This window comes from Gracilinanus agilis, chromosome 4 (assembly GCF_016433145.1).
Source record: "Gracilinanus agilis isolate LMUSP501 chromosome 4, AgileGrace, whole genome shotgun sequence".
In the NCBI taxonomy this organism is placed as follows: Eukaryota; Metazoa; Chordata; class Mammalia; order Didelphimorphia; family Didelphidae; genus Gracilinanus; species Gracilinanus agilis.
In genome coordinates, this window is record NC_058133.1 from 46,013,288 (window position 1) to 46,030,215 (window position 16,928).

Here is a 16,928-nt window from a genome sequence, read left to right on the forward strand (position 1 = left end):
CTATGCATCTCTTACTCCCCTCTTGAGAAGCAAGGTAAAGGGCACAGGGCCATAGATTTTTCTCACTTTCTCCCCTATTCCCCAAACATATACCGGCTGCTAAGGAGAAGAAACTCAGATGGAGTCACCCACTTAGAAGGAAACCATTTACCAGTAGCTTCCTTTCTTATTATTCTTCCTATTTTAACTAATCTTCCTATATTATTATTCTTCCTATTTTAATTAATTATTCTTCTTATTTTAATTAATTATTCTTCTATTTTAATATTATTCCTATTTTAATTAATTTTTCTTCCTATCTTAAGTATTCTTCCTATTTTAACTAATTATTCTTGCTAATTAGGGATAGGGCTCAATTGTTTCTGCAGAGGAGTGGGGGGTGGGAGTTGGGGGGGGGGGTTGTCAGTGACCAATACCTGTTCCATTTTGGCTATAGCCTTACCTTAGTTCCATCTAGCTCCAAGCTGAGAAACAGTTGGATTTGGAGTAAGGAAGATCTAAGTTTAAAATCTGACTCAGACACTTACTAGCTGCTAAATCCAGATAAGTCACATAACTTCTATCTGCCTCAGTTTCCTCATAAGTAGAATGAGCATAACACATGCACCCACCTCACAGGGTTGTGGCCCCAGGGACAGTTAATGGGGGCAGTGGCTGTAGTGCCCAGCCTGAACTCTGGAAGACTAAGCTCAAAATCAGCCTCAGACACTTACTAGCTCTGTGACCCTAGACAAAATACTTGACTGCTGTTTGCCTCAGTTTCCTCATTTTAAAATGGGGATAGAGCAGTTAGGTGGTATAGAGTACAGGGCACTAGCTCTGGAGTCAGGATGACTCATCTTCCTGGATTCAAATCTGGCTTCAGATACTTACTAGCTGTGGGACCTTGGACAAGTCCCTTAATCCTGTTTGCCTCAGTTTCTTCATCTATACAAGCTAGAGAAGGAAATGTGTTATCCTGGACATGTCACTTCCCCCATCTGCCTCAGTTTCTCCATTTGAACAAGGAACTGGATTAGGAAATGTGTGACCCCAGACAAGGCGATTCCTCCTTTCTGCCTCGGTTTCCCCATCAGTACAACAAGCCAGAGAAGGAAATGGCAAACTACTCTGTATCTTCGCCAAGAAAACCCCGAATGGGGTCATAACATCAGACAAGAATGGAGAACAGATGGAGATAACAACAGCACTTATGTCCCAGGTTGAGAGGGTCAAATGCTTGGCACACTGTGAGCACTCAAGAGTTATTGACTATTATTCTTTTTTAAACTTTTACTTCCGTCTTAGAATTACGGCTGTATACAAGTTCCAAAGAAGATGGGCGGTAAGGGTGGGCCAATGGGGGTTAAGTGACTTGACAAGGTCCCACAAGCTACCGGGCGTCCGAGGTCTTATCGGAACCCAGGACCTCCGGTCTCCAGTCCGGGCTCTCTAGTCCACAGAGCGCCGCCCCCTATTATTATTATTACACCTAAGGCACTTTGCAAACCTTAAAGCCCCGTTGGCTATTACGAGGCCCTGAGAGGCCACAGGATCCCTTTGTCCAATTAACCAATCAATCGATCAATCGGCATTGATTAGTCGCCTCTTATGGGTCCAGCACAGAAAGAAGTAACAGCCAGAGCCTGCTCTGAGGCAACTTTTGCTCTCGAAAAGGGGTGCCACGTGCCGGGAAGAGAGGCCTGATGGGATGGGTAAGCCCTGGCTGGGGACGGGACAAGTTGTGAGGGCGGAGCCCGAGAGCAGCTGGGCGGGGTGGTCAAAGGGCGGTGGCGGCGGGGAAGGGCGGCCAGGGCGTGGCCTCGGCCTCACGTGACTATCCCGGGACGCTGGGCGGCTCTCTCGCTCTTGCACTGCCCTGCGTCGTCGGGGGCGTCTAGAAGAGGAGGACGAGGATGTTGCTGAACTACAGGAAGTTACCGCGGCCTTTGAGGGGCCTGGCCCTGGCCTTGGCCTTGGCCTCGGTGCTGCTGCTGAGCCAACCCCGCGCCGGCCGCTGCTCCGCCCCCGCCGTCAAGGTCGAGGCCAACGCCACCGCCGAGCCCTGCCCGTGCGCGGAGCCCGCGCTCTGCAGCCCCGTACGTGGCCGCAGAGACTTCGAGGTCAGCCGCGAGGACACCTGCCGCGGGGGAGGAGGGGGACAGTGAGAGAGTTGGGGCTGGGAACCAGCCACTCCTCCCCCATTTTGCAGAGGAGGAGACTGAGGCGCGGAGCAGGGTGGAGAGAACGTAGGAGCACAGACCGGAGGCCACCCCGCCCGCCCCATCCAACCCCAGGATGCCCTTGTTATTACTGTAAACCCTTCCTTTCCGTCTTAGAATCTGTACTGTATACTAGTTCTGAGCCTGAAAAGTGGTAAGGGACTAAACAACGGGGCTTAAGTGACTTGCTCAGGGTCACAGCTAGGAAGTGCCTGAGATCGGATTCGAAACCAGGACCTTCAGGCCCAAATTCTCTATCCATTGAGCCACCTAGCTACCCCTCGGAAACCACTATTGAAATGGAACTTTTTACTTTGGAGATGAGGAAGCTGAGTGCCAGGGAGGGGCCTGACCTTTGTAGGGGTCATTATACAGATAAAGCCAGAGCCTGGGCAGATCAGCCCTGGAAAAGACAACTTGGGTCATCTAGGCTGGCCACCGTGGTTTCATTAAGAGGAAAAATCTGTGCCTCGGAGTGAAAAAGAAGTTACTTCTTTGGGGTCCCCCCACCCCAGCTGAACTTGAACTCAGTCTTCTGACTCCAAAGTACACCCTCCTCTACAGAGAATCAATAGGGGGAGGGGAGGGACAACGGTTGTCTTCAGAAATCCTCCTTTATCTTTCTCAGCCTGGGGATTTGGGGAGGGGGGTGTCCTGGCAGACCTTTAATCATTTGGGTTCCTGCAAAGAAGAAAGATTCAGGTCTTTTGCCTGTCTAATGAGAAGGGGCTTGTGTCTTCCCTCTGCCACCTGGGTTACTCAGAGAACAAGGGCCTAGTTCATGGAGCAAACTCCAGTGCTCTCTCTGCCCCCTGCTTCCCCTCCCCATTGATCCTGACCTATGCTTTCGGATGTCCCTGCACTCATTCCAGGAGAAGCAGCCTCATTATCTGAGTCTTTGGGAATCCCACCCTTTTACCCTCCAGCTCACTTCCCCTGTATGCTCAGCTTTGGACTAAAGCAGCGAGCCTTATCGATTATGATGTTGACGCCACAGGACAATGTAGAGAAGGGATCAAAGTTCAGGTCCCTGGTTTTTGTGATAGAATATGGGACTCGAGGCCAGAAAACTTTACTCCTTTAAACCGGCTAAGTCTCCTCATCATAAGACGAGGCCATTGGATGAAGGGATCTCTCAGATACCTTCCAGCTCTGGGCCTAATATGGGACTTTCTCTAAAACCCTTGAAGCCGGTACCAGTAACTTGTTATTTTTCTCCTTGAGGTTGAAAGGCCAAGTCTGAAGGACAGCCTGGGGTAGAGATGTACCATTCTTATTTCTAAGTAATCTAATATGACATTACCGAACATTGATTCTGTCAATGGGCATTAAAATCACCTGTAAACAAAATTTTTATAACTTGCTTAAGAGACAAGAGTTGGTGAATGTTTAACTATTACTGGAAATGCTGTAGTCTGGGAAGCACAGCTTTATTAAATGCTAAGTGATGTTGATCTATAAAGTCAATTTCCCAGATATCAACTCCTTCTGGGTAACTTTTCCAGGATGCTAAAAGGCCACTGACCCAAAAACACATTTCATTCATTTAAGCAGCATTTGCAGGCTTCCTGAAAAAGAATAATTAAAATAAATGAAATTTATGTTTATGGTAAATTACTTGTTCTTATTAGGTTCTTAATTTGAAGCCTTTAGTATCAGAATTAGATTCAATGTTTACCCCATTTGTGCTATCCTTTCTCCTTCCAGGTTAAAATCAACCTCAAGACATTTTTTAAAAAAGTTTTGGGGGGGCAGCAGGGTGGCTCAGTGGATTGAGAGTCAGGCCTAGAGACAGGAGGTCCTAGGTTCAAATCCGGCCTCAGACACTTCCCAGCTGTGTGACCCTGGGCAAGTCACTTGACCCCCATTGCCTACCCTTACCAATCTTCCACCTATAAGTCAATACACAGAAGTTAAGGGTTTAAAATTAAAAAAAAAAAAGTTTTGGAATGGGGGCAGCTAGTGGCCAAGTGGATTGAGAGCCAGGCCTAGAGATGAGAAGTCTTGGGTTCAAATCTCACCTCTGTGACCCTGGGCAAGGCACTTAACCCTTATTGCCTAGCCCTTACCACTTAATACCACTTAATACATAGTATTGATTCTAAAACAGAAGGTAAAGGTTTAAAAAAATTTTTTTTAAGTTTTGGATTAAAAATTATCAACCTTCTATTATCATGATGGGGGGGGGGGCAGTTTTACCTCTGTTAAGGTACTACCTTCAGTTCCTGTCATGACCTCAAGCTTAGATAATCCTGGGTTTTGGAAGCTTGGTCATCAAAGTGTACTGCTATTTTTTCCCCAATTATTTATTTGTAAGATATATTTTTTTAAATTTTGAATTCTAAATGCTCTCCCATCCCTTCCCTCCACCCACTGAGAAGGACAGCAATATTCTTTTAATTAAAGTTTATACTTTTGGAGTAGGGACCTCTGTCATCTAAGGACCAGCCTAGCTGAAAATGGAGAGTCTGGTCACCTGGTTGGCCATAGAGTGATAAATCTTTATAGCCTAGACCATCCACTAAATCAGTGAGAGATTGTGGCCAGTGGAGGGAGTACTCACACCAGGGAAATCATGGATCCTTGGGGTAGAAATTTAACCTCTTAAATTCATTCCCTACAATGGACCTTAAAAAAAAATGGTTCACCATAATAGTTTTATTTAAGTTTGAATTATAAAGAATCTGTGACTATTCTCCCAATTTTCAAAAAAAGAAAGAGAACACACTGTAACTTTCTATGGTAAGCTTGACTTCAGTTCCTAGGAAAATTCTCATTAAAGAGATGGTTACTGAATACCTAGAAAAGGAAGCAATGCTTACTGAGTCCACATGGCTTTGCCAGGAGCAGATTCTGCCAGACTAACCTTTCTTTCCATTTTAAATAGAATTATTAAATAAAATAATAGAATTAGCTATGCGGAGGTGGGGTGCTATAGGCATAGTTAGCCTAAATTGTAACCAAGAATTTGATATTAAAGTATCTCACACTATTCTTATAGAACAGAGGAAGGATATGAATTAGATGATAATTCAGACTCAAGGAATAGTCATTAAAGGGTCAATATGAACATAATGGGACTTCAGGGTAGTGTCCCTCAGAACTACTATAAAGGTTATCAATGGCTTGGATAAAATGGCACGCTCCTCAAATTGGTAGGAGAAACAAACATGGGAGAGAAAACCAGATTCCCAGATGACAGGATCCAAAAAGAATAAGCTAGAACCCTGGACCATAATTAATTAGATTAGATCCAACAAGGATAGAAGTGAATTCTTGAGTTTGTGAATTTGATTCTTTGAACTTGTAATAATGGATGGCACAAGTATTGTTAGATGGTTCATAATAAGCTGCCTGAAAAATATTCAGGGTTTGAGTAAGAAGAAAGCTCAATGTTAATCATGCATAGAATATGGCAGCCAATTATGGGCCTGGTGACCTGGAATAAATGAGGGAATAAGTCTTCTGAATTCTACCTTGATGAGATAACATTTGGAGGATTGTTTAATTTTAAATAATAAGTTAATAGTCTAAAGAATGATATCTTTATTGATTGCTAGTTTTGTATACCATAGTTTTTAAAGGACATTGATAAGCTGGAGGCCACCGAGAGAAGAGCAACCAGGATAATGAAAGGCCTTGAATCTTTGAAGTTTGGTGGAAGGGATTGGGAATGTTTAGCCCAGAAAAAGAGAAGACTTGGGGGTTGGAAGGTGGCATGATGATAGTATGTGAAGGGTAGTCATGTAGGAAAGAGATGAGATTTGCTCTATTTGACCTGAGAGAATAAAGCAAAAAAAAAAAAAAAAAAAAAAAGTGAAGAGACCAGGTTAGGCTTCATCAAGCTTGATGATTCCCAACAATTCAAGTTATCTAAAGGAGGAATGGACTATGGTGGGAGGGGATAGCTTCCCATCCTTGGAGGTCTTTGAGCTAAGGCTAGACCAACAAACTGTTAAGTATGTCATTCTGTGGGATGTTCTTAGGGATGAGTTGAAGGAGAATTTCCAAGATTTCTCCATGCTAAATTCTATGATTTTCTGTTGGTCTCGACAGGTTTTTGTGTTTGATATTGGAGGAAAATCCTGGAAATCTTATGACTGGTCTCAGATCACAACGGTGGCAGCTTTTGGAAAATACGACCCAGAACTTATGTGTTTTGCCCATTCAAAAGGGGCCAGGGTCGTCCTAAAAGGTTAGTTAGTTACCAGTCTTACAGGGGACTCGGGATAGAATCCATAGACAGACTGAAGCATCACAGACTGTTTTGACCTTCGTATAACTAATTTTTTTCCTCTCCTTATGTCTTTATAGTCCTGTCTCTTTTCTAAGTTTTCTTTCTTTATTCTCACTATCCAATGTTTCCAATAATTATAAAAATTCTCCTAGGATACTGTCTGATTCATTTCACAAATGTGAATCCTTTTAAAGGATTGTGTAACTCATTATATGATCCTGAGCACTGTGACTGTACCTAATTAATATAACAACCTTTGTCTAGTCTCTTAGCCCACAGTTTCTCTGTTTTTAAATTGTGCTTAGTGTCTGGATGAGTTATTTTGTAAATTAATGAGATATAGGCTCTATTCTCTCGGTACATCATTTCTCCATGTGGAGAACTCTCAGAGGGGGATAGCTATTCCAGAATGTTGTGAGTGTCCTTAAAGGACTTTGATTTCATAAGATTCTAACGATTGTAAAACAGATGCCATTAAGGAGAGAAACTTTTGTGAATAAATATGTATTTCTTCCATAGGAGATATCCCTTTGAAGAATATCCTTGAACCTGCTTTCAGAGAAGCCTGGATAGCCGAACAGCTCCAATTGGCCCAAAAACAATACATGGATGGAATTAATATTGACATTGAACAAGCTGTTGAAGAGGGGTCCCCTGAATATGATGCCTTGACAGCTCTTGTTAAAGAAACTACAGAAGCCTTCCATCGGGAAATCAAGGGATCCCAGGTGAACACAAATCCTACTTTCATAGTTGAAACGCAACAATTCTTTAGGTCAAGCCCAGACAGTCATTCCCTTTTTTCAGGGTGATCTTTAGAATCTCTCACTTAAAGTCTGACAAAGGCGGAGGGGGCAGTGAGAGTAGTCAGGAAAAACAAGGGGGCACTGGGTCCAGGGGTGAGCATGGCCGATGGAGAGCTCAAGGGGAAGTTCTGGAGACCAAGATTTGAATCCTGCCTCGTAGACCTCAGAGCTACGGGACCTGCAGGACCTGCCTGTGTCTCATAGGCACAGACTCGGGCCGCCTCCTTAGCAAGACATCATGAAAGATCAGATCTTTTCTGCAGGCCTGAAAACCTCTCTCCATGTTTATTTTAATAATTGTCGTCGTTATGAATGCCCCTGCCAGAGGCCTGCCTGCGGGTGAAGGCTTTCCCTCGGCCCAGGGGGAGGATGCTGGGGGACTGGCCTGCTCTGTGTTACCCGGCTCTCTCCCTGCCCACCTCCCCTGGAATATCATTGTGAGCATGCAGTGAAGCATGTCCTCTAGGCATGACACATGCAGAGCGTGCTCTCCTCAGGAGCCTATGAGAAGGACTCACTAAGATGCGGCTCAGGAGGCCGGGGATGTGCGTCTGACGACCCATTGGGGCAGCGAGTCCTGAAGGTTGGATGCTCTGCCAGGACAGCAGCTAACATCCTGCAGCTTCTGAGGCTTCCCATGTAGGCCACAGGCACCATGGGGCGGGGGGGGGGGTACTGTTCTCCCCATTTTACAGATGAAAGAATGGCTCTCCCAGGAGCAAAGGCCTAGAGGGAGATTCCCCCCCCCCCATGTGGAGCACTGGCTCTGGGCCTGGGCTGAGGGCTGATGAGAGGAGGGCATTAGGTCACGTCATGGGAGGACCTGAGTACAAGGATGGAGATTCTGGGGAAGGAGACTTGTGAGAAGGTGTTTTAGGAATGCTGTTGAGCCGCTGTGTGGAATGTGGTGGAGCAGAGAAAGCCAGGGGTGAACGAGGATGGCTAGAGGTGGCACCTCTAGCATGGCACTTGGGGGCAGGGTCTGATTGGGCCAAACCAGGCGGTACTTTCTGTGTCTGGGGCGCTCCAATCTCAGGTTCAAGTGGAATCTCAAAGGAAAAGTGAATTGAACCGAAGGGTGGGTTGAGGCACACAGTGGGGAGCTCATCAGTGTTGGATGGGATGTAACAGATTGCAGGGATGGAGGCAGGACTTGTTGTTTGTGAATTGATCCAACTGTTCTGGAAGACAATTTGGAATTGTGCCCAAAGGGTTTTGTTTTTATTTTTTTTACAATTTATATTTTATTTTATAGATTAAGAAAAATTTTCCATGGTTACATGATTCATGTTCTTTCCCTCTCCCCCTTTTACCCCCCCCTCCCATAGCCAATGTGCAATTCCACTGGGTTTTACATGTGTCATTGATCAGGACTTTGTTGATTTTTGCACTTGAGTGATTGCTTAGAGTCTACATCCCCAATCACATCCCCATCAACCCGTGTGATCAAGCAGTTGTTTTTCTTCTGTGTTTCTGCTCCCACAGTTCTTTCTCTGGATGTGGATAGAATTCTTTCTCATAAGTCCCTCAGAATTGTCCTTGGTCATTGCATTGCTGCCAGTAGAGAAGTCTATTACATTCAATTGTACCACAATGTATCAATCTCTGTGTACAATGTTCTCCTGGATCTGCTCCTTTCACTCTGCATCAATTCCTGAAGGTCTTTCCAGTTCACATGGAATTCCTCCAGTTCATTATTCCTTTAAGCCAATAGTATTCCATCACCAGCATATACCACAATTTGTTCAGCCATTCCTGAATCGAAGGGCATCCCCTCATTTTCCAGTTTCTGGCCAACACAAAGAGTGTGGCTATAAATATTTTTGTACAAGTCTTTTTTCCTATTATCTCTTTAGGGTATAAACCTAGCAGTGGTATGGCTGGATCAAAGGGCAGGCAGTCTTTTAGCACCCTTTGGCATAGTTCCAAATTGCCCTCCAGAATGGTTGGATCAGTTCACAACTCCACCAGTAATACATTAATGTCCCAATTTTGCCACATCCCCTCCAACATTTATGACTTTCCTTTCTGTCATGTTAGCCAGTCTGGTACTTCAGAGTTGTTTTGATTTGCATTTCTTTAATTATAAGAGATTTAAAACACTTTCATGTGCTTATTGATAGTTTTGATTTCTTTATTTGAAAATTGCCTATTCATGTCCCTTGCCCATTTATCAATTGGGGAATGGCTTAATTTTTTTGAACAATTGATTTAGCTTCTTATACATTTGAGTAATTAGACCTTTGTCAGAGTTTTTTGTTATATTTTTTCCCAATTTGTTGCTTAATTTTGGTTGCATTGGTTTTGTTTGTACAAAACCTTTTTAATTTAATGTAATCAAAACTATTTATTTTACATTTTGTAATTTTTTCTAACTCTTGCTTGGTTTTGAAATCTTTCCTTTCCCAAAGATCTGACAGGTATACTATTCCGTGTTCACCTAATTTCCTTATAGTTTCTTTATATTCAAGTCATTCACCCATTCTAAATTTATCTTGGTGTAGGGTATGAGATGTTGATCTAAACCTATACTAAACCTATACTAATCTCTCCTATACTGTTTTCCAATTTTCCCATAAGTTTTTGTCAAATAGTGGATTTTTGTCCCCAAAGCTGGGTTCTTTGGGTTTATCATACACTGTCTTACTGAGGTCACTTACCCCAAGTCTATTCCATTGATCCTCCCTTCTGTCTCTTAGCCAGTACCATGCCGTTTTGATGACTGCTGCTTTATAGTACAGTTTAAGATCTGGTACTGCTAGGCCCCCCTCCTTCACATTTTTTTTCATTGATATTTGATATTCTTGATCTTTTGTTCTTCCAAATGAAATTTGTTATAGTTTTTTCTAATTCAGTTAAAATGTTTCTTGGTAGTTTGGTAGGTATGGCACTAAATAAGTAAATTAATTTGGGTAGGATTGTCGTTTTTATTGTTAGCTCATCCTATCCATGAGCAATTAATGTTTTTCCAATTGTTTAAATCTAGTTTTAATTGTGTGGAAAGTATTTTGTAGTTGTGTTCATATAATTCCTGTGTTTGTTTTGGCATGCATGCCCTTTGATTCAGCCATACCACCACTGGGCCTGTATCCCAAGAGATGAAAAAAACGGGAAAGACCTGTTTGTACAAAAATATTTATAGCTGTGCTTTTTGTGGTGTCAAAAAATTGGAAAAGGACAGGGTGTCGCCAGATTGTGGAATAGCTGAACAAATTGTGGTGGTGGAATACTATTGTCCTATGAGGAATGATGAACAGGATGATTTCAGAAAGAACTGGAAAGACCTACATGAACTGATGTGGAGTGGAATGAGCAGAACTAGAACATTATATACAGTAACTGAAACATTGTGGGATGGCCAAATGTGATTGACTTTTCTACTAACAGCAATGCAGTGATCCAGGAAAATCCCAAAGGACTTATGAGAAAGAATGCTATCCACATCTAGAGAAAGAATTGTGAGAGTAGAAATCCAGAAGAAAACATGTGATTTATCACTTGTTTATTTGGGTGTATGATTTGGATTTTGGTTTTATAAGATTACTCTCTTACAAAAATGAATAATATGGAAATAGGTTTTGAGAGATAATACATGTAAAAATCCAGTGGAATTGCTTGTAAACTCTGGGAGAGGGAAGAGGAGGGGAGGGAGACAACAAGAATCATGTAAACTTGGAAAAGTTATGTATAAATTTATTATTGATCTGAAATAAGGAAAAAATGAAGTAAAATAAATTCCAGCTTTTTGGGTCACAGTCTAGCCTGAAAACCAAACCACGCATCGGCGTCTCTTGCCTTGCCACACCAGAGAATATGCAGACTCCCCTTTTAATATGCTCAAGTCATGTTTCTTCCCCACAGGTCACTTTTGATGTCGCCTGGTCCCCAAACTGTATAGACAAGAGATGCTACAATTACAAGGGAATCGCAGATGCCTGTGACTTCCTCTTTGTGATGTCTTATGATGAACAGAGTCAGATGTGGACAGAATGTGTGGCAGCCGCCAATGCTCCCTATAACCAGACCTTAACGGGTGAGGAACTAAGAAACTCTCAATAGCAACATCGTGTATTCCCAGGCCTTCGAGGGCTGAGGGAGCTGTTAGTTTTCTAAGTCACCTGCATGCCCTTTCTCACCTGCCCCTTAACGCTTTCTCTTAACAGGGAGCCAGAAAATGTGAGTTATTTCTGTTAGCTCATGTAAATAGAGTCTGCCGCCCTTGCCCTTAAAATGAGATCACTTCAGCTTATTAGAGTTTTGGACTACAATAAGACTTTTGGGACACCCATATAAGGGTAGGGACTGTTTCTTAATCTTCATATCTGTTACAGTAGAGCACTCTGTACATTCTAGTAACTGAGAAAATATTTGTGGAATAGAAACAGAATTGGCTTAAAATATAGCTGGAGAAGTCATAGTATATTGGTAGTACATATAGTATTCAACCTGGCAAATAACTCACTAATGGTTTAATTTCAAAATAGTAGTAGGGTGGCCAGGTGGCTCAGTGGATTGATTCAAATGTGACCTCGGGCACTTCTTGGCAAGTCACTTAATCCCAATTGCCAAGTTCTTATCACTCTTCTGCTTTGGAACGGATACTTATATCAATTCTAAGGCAGGAGGCAAGGGCTTAACAATGTTTTTTGTTTTTTTTTTAAAGGAGTATCACCTATACATATGAACAAGATTACATTTAGAATAGATATTTGGAGGGAGGTGGATTGTGGAAGAGAGATCTGTGAATGCGTTGGCTGGGCAATCAGTGGCGAAATCTTTTATTAGTTTGATTTTCTAAGTATACAATCCATTTCAGTCATCTGTATAAATTGTTTTATCACATACTTTTATTGGAGTTTAAAGAAATTGTAAAGTAGGGACAGTTGTACATCTCTCAGTTATTTCTGAAATCTGAATAAGCTTCACAAAGGTATTTATGGATTGGAATTCAGCTGCTTAATCTGTCCTTTCTCATGACATTATGGAAATGACAGCCCAAAGTGACTTGTCATTATCTGATCCAGTGCTTTCATTGAGAGGAGGAAACTGAGGCAAAGAAAGAGGAGAGGATGACATCCACACCCAGGCCTTGTGGCGGTCCTTCTGCTGGCCTTCCTGCGGCTGGCCCAGAGACAACAGACACACTCATACACATACAGTTTATACATTGGTTGGTGCCCAGAGTCACATTGGCCTCAACGTTTTCTATTCAGCTTACTCGCCTCCTGTGATTCTTGAGAACAGATGCCCGAAGGATGATGTCTTACAAGTCAGGAGACAGCCTCTCTGTGCATTCTTGTAATGTTTTATTCCTTCTAGAACATGGCTAGTTTAGTTTAAGTTCATATTCTCTAGCTTTTTCAGTAGTCTAATGAAATGTAATCTCATTTTTGTTAATTGTTTTTATATTCAAAGAGAAGTTTTTAAAAAAGAGACAAGATGGAATTGATCATTATTGTGGAACTACAGCTAAAAGGTCATATTAGACAAATACGATATTATTAATTTGCATATACAGTATCCCTTTTGACATCCCTGGACTTTTAGCTGTTGGAGAACTCGTGGTTATAACGTCAAGATAGGGCTTTTATTGTGTCTTTTCTTTTTAATTAGGATATGAAAGCTATCTCAAGATGGGCATCGACCCTGAGAAACTTGTCATGGGTGTTCCCTGGTATGGCTACGATTATCCTTGTTTGAATCTGTCTGAGGTAAGAGCACTTCATTCCCTGTAATTCCCGGCCATGCTTTCTGCTCAGACTGTCTTCTCTTTGTGTGTGCTTTCTTGCCCCAAAAGTAAATAACTTTCAACGACTCTTTTGCACATACAGTTTTAGACTGACTAGTTTGACTTTCTAGAGGACACAGCACAGGCTCGTAGAAGGTAGAAAGAGGCACGTTCAGACAGCTGCTCTGACAAAGATTTAGGGGTTTGGGTGGGCAGAGGGTCAACAGGAGCCAGTGGTATGATATAGCAGCCAAGTAAAACTAATTGATTTTGGATTACATTGAGACAGAGATCACAGGAATAAAGAGATGATGGTCCCCTCTTACCCTGCCCTGCTCAAAACACATCTGAGATGTTCTGTTCAGTTCTGGAAAAATAGGAAAGATATGGCTAAGCTAGAGGGAATCCAACGTGGAGGGCTAGTAAGACCAATTAGTCAAAAAATCTGTAAACATGAAGCACCAACAATGTGTGCCAGGATCTGTTACTGAGGAGACCTACCCCCCCCCCCCCCAAAAAAAAAAAAAAAAAAGCCAAAGAGCTTTAAGTTCCCTTCGTGTCAGGTGGTTGAAGGACCTGGAATTGTTTGACCCGGAGAAGCCCGAGGGGACATGCAAGTTGTTTTCAGTTCTGTGAAAAGCTGTTGTGTGGAAGCGATTAGACTGATTCTACCCAAGGTTTGGGAACTAGCAAAAATGGGTGAAAGCTGCAAAAAGGCAGATGAACTCTCTGTAAGTGGCATGGGCTTTTGGATACTATTTGTTTTCATTTTAGGAGAAAAAAGTTAAAATTCATAATGACATCCCTCCGGCCTCAGTGCCAATCCCATTTCTAGGCTTGTCTTTGGGAAGGCTTCAGGACAGGTAATATGAAGCTTGTGTTCCTCCTCAGGATCATGTGTGCACCCTTCCCAAAGTGCCTTTCCGAGGGGCGCCATGTAGTGATGCTGCTGGCCGCCAAGTGAGCTATAAAGCCATCATGGAGCAAGTGAATAGGTCCATTTCTGAAATCCTATGGGACACCCAGCAGCAGGCCCCGTATTATGACTACCAGGTAAGATACTGGAAGCCGATAAACATTTATTTGTGTGTGTGTGTGTGTATGAGAGAGAGAGAGAGAGAGAGAGAGAGAGAGAGAGAGAGAGAGAGAATGTGTGTGTATAAGAAACAGGAAATACAAGATGTCCATCTTCTTTAAAGACCCTAAAACCAAACTCAGTGCAAAATAGGACTTTCAGGTTCCTGTTTAATAATTCAAGCTATTTGAAATAGTAAAAAGTTAATAAATTTTATGACATTTGTCATTTTAAATGGTGATCAACCATTCCTAGATCTTGGCAGAAGATGTTAGCTCTTTTTGTTAGGCATAAGGGTGGCTGTTTTTCAAAAGAACTGGTTCTATCAAGTTCTTTATTTGTAAGTTGGTTGTTTTTTTTTTAACACTTTGATCCCTTACTATTGTTTCACAATGTCAAATAACCTCAAAGTTTTATCATAAATCCTGGTCAGATCCAAAGGAAGCCAAAGCAAAGTTTTGATTCTTAATCTATAAAAGTAAGCCTTTCCCTTTAGCCATAAATTCTGCATATTAATTTATGATCGAATGTATATATTCAATAATATATTTATATGTAAATATTTATAAATATATTTAAATGAATATAATTTCTATAATATGGCTATATAAATATATGTAAATAATATACATATATGATTTGGCAGTTTCTCTCATAAAATAGCTAACATTTAGAGATAAATACAATCAAAGCATGATAAAATGATGCTATTTTTTTTCTTTTAAACATGCCAGAACATCTGAGTGCATATTGTCCTACATCCATGGAAGGATGTGCATTTTATTCTTGTGTTATAGCAGATATCCAAAATGTTTGAGGAACATCTTTTTCTTAAATCGCTTTCAAAGATAATTTGCTAGATCCAAAAAACAAACAGCTAGTGATCTCATTACTTTCTAATCAAAATTATTGTTTCTTGGTCTGCTACCTTCTCTGTCTCATTCATTTTCCTCTTAACAATAACCTTTCTCCACCATACATACTCGAACCAGCAGTTTGAGAAGCTCCGAGATCCTCCTGGTGCTGGAAGGAACTATGTAAACTGAGGGAAACAGGGAAGAGAAGGGAAGAACAGAGGGGACACACTGATCAGTGAGCTCCTTTGTGGACCGTGTGTGTTAACTCAGGGGCAGTTGGCTGGGCCAAAAGTTTGAATGATTGCTTACTAATAACGTATGGAAAATGATAGAAAACACAAAAACCAGAACCTTTAACAGTGGCACCTTCTCCTTTTGGATTTAAGAAGTGTTTTGGTTATCTGTGACTCTGCTTTGGTGCTCCATATTTGTCTCTTTGTGTAGGACGCTGCTGGCCAGTTTCACCAAGTGTGGTATGATAACCCGAAGAGCATTTCTTTAAAGGCAGCATTTGTGAGGGATCGTGGCTTAAGAGGCATTGGGATGTGGAATGGCAACTGTCTGGACTATTCTGGGGACACAGTAGCCAAACAGCAAACTGAAGACATGTGGAGGGCCTTGGAAGTGAACCTGTGAAAGACTAATAAAAAAGGCTGCCTAAAATATGCATCAAGAAGTCATCCTGTTTGCATTTGTACATCTTATTTTTTGAAAAGATAAATATGTGCACTACATTCTCTTCCCAACATTTCTGTTCTGTTCTGTAGCATTTTGATATTGGGTGTACTAATAGAACTAATTGGATTGTCAGGTTAATGCTTTTAAGTTGACTTTCAAACATATTTTGATCATTTAAGAAACACAAAAGTTGAGAGATGAGTCTATCTTTCAGTATGAAATAATCTTCTTTATTTTATAAGATGTTTTATCTGTCACTTAATAAACCGGTATTTTCATAATTTTATTATGTTCATGTCTTTTGTACATGATATTAACATGTATGCTTACATATTTATAAACTATGCAAAAAGCTCTAAAACTTGTAAAGGAAAGCCTAGTTTCCTTAGGACAGATTTTTTTTTTTAAATACATATTCTCTGAGAAGCAATTCACTCTGTAGTTTTATTTGTCCAATAAGCCTAATATTAAAGTTTGTTAATATATAGTGTCTTTCTCCTTAGGACCTATGCATTGTTAAAAGAAGGATGGACTGTTGGGACAGTGATTCTTATTTCCAAGTAGCACCTCAGTGCCCTGTGACACTTGCTTTTTACTTCATCCCAACCTTAGACAACCTTTAGACACTAAGATAAAAGATACAGAGTTGGCCTAGAGAACTTAAAAAGATAATCTTTTAAACTAGTATGGTGGTGTTGCCTACATTTTCAGCTAAATTATGCTTTTGAGACAGATATTTTCAAGAAGAATTTTATTATTATTAAATTTACTATAGGGATAACTTAGTGGATAATCTGATATTATTCTTATGCTATTCTTGATGAAACAATTCTCCTAAGATCCTTTTCTGTGCATCTATAATTTATTCATTGGCAACCTTATTGCTTAGTTTTTAAAAAAATTTTTTTACAATATTTTCCCACATTGGGATCTGATTTTAACCTCATGACATTAGTTTATGAACTGATGTTTCTATTTCTAAAACACAGTAGTTTAATGTTTATAACTTTTCTAAACCTTTAGCCAGGTTTCACTTCAAAACTATCTGCTTTTTCATATGGTACATTATAGGCATCGGGAAAATGTCAAATTTATTATTTCCATTTTGTTAGCACTGGCTGTATAACTGTCTAGGGGCATCACAAACCTATTCCTGTGAACCCTGGGCTAATGGAAATCTAGTCTTCCTTAGTGGTTTTTCCCATAAATCAGAATAAAAGCAAGTAAAAATTTGACCATCCTTGCTGGGTCTAGTTCATACATAAGATCTCTGCTCCCAATTTACAAGGTTGCTTATGGCAGAGGCCGTGGAACATCCAATCAGAAGGATGATGTTTCATAACCTA

General features: G+C 41.2%; 1 protein-coding gene across 1 annotated transcript; it reads left to right on the plus strand.

Moving 5' to 3' along the window:
- The first annotated feature begins 1,895 nt into the window (after positions 1-1,895).
- On the plus strand, positions 1,896-15,638 carry CTBS (chitobiase). Its single transcript, XM_044672351.1, has 7 exons — positions 1,896-2,102; positions 6,258-6,396; positions 6,958-7,166; positions 11,106-11,277; positions 12,858-12,955; positions 13,864-14,025; positions 15,349-15,638. The coding sequence occupies exons 1-7, from the start codon at positions 1,896-1,898 to the stop codon at positions 15,538-15,540; spliced, it is 1,179 nt and encodes a 392-aa protein (XP_044528286.1). The 3' UTR covers positions 15,541-15,638.
- Positions 15,639-16,928: the final 1,290 nt, after the last annotated feature.

Coding starts and splice junctions, on each gene's coding strand:
- CTBS (XM_044672351.1), top strand. CDS start 1,896: ATGTTGCTGAACTACAGGAAGTTACCGCGGCCTTTGAGGGGCCTGGCC. Junction 11,278..12,857: donor CTATAACCAGACCTTAACGG/GTGAGGAACTAA, acceptor CTTTTTAATTAG/GATATGAAAGCTATCTCAAG. Junction 14,026..15,348: donor CCCCGTATTATGACTACCAG/GTAAGATACTGG, acceptor CTCTTTGTGTAG/GACGCTGCTGGCCAGTTTCA.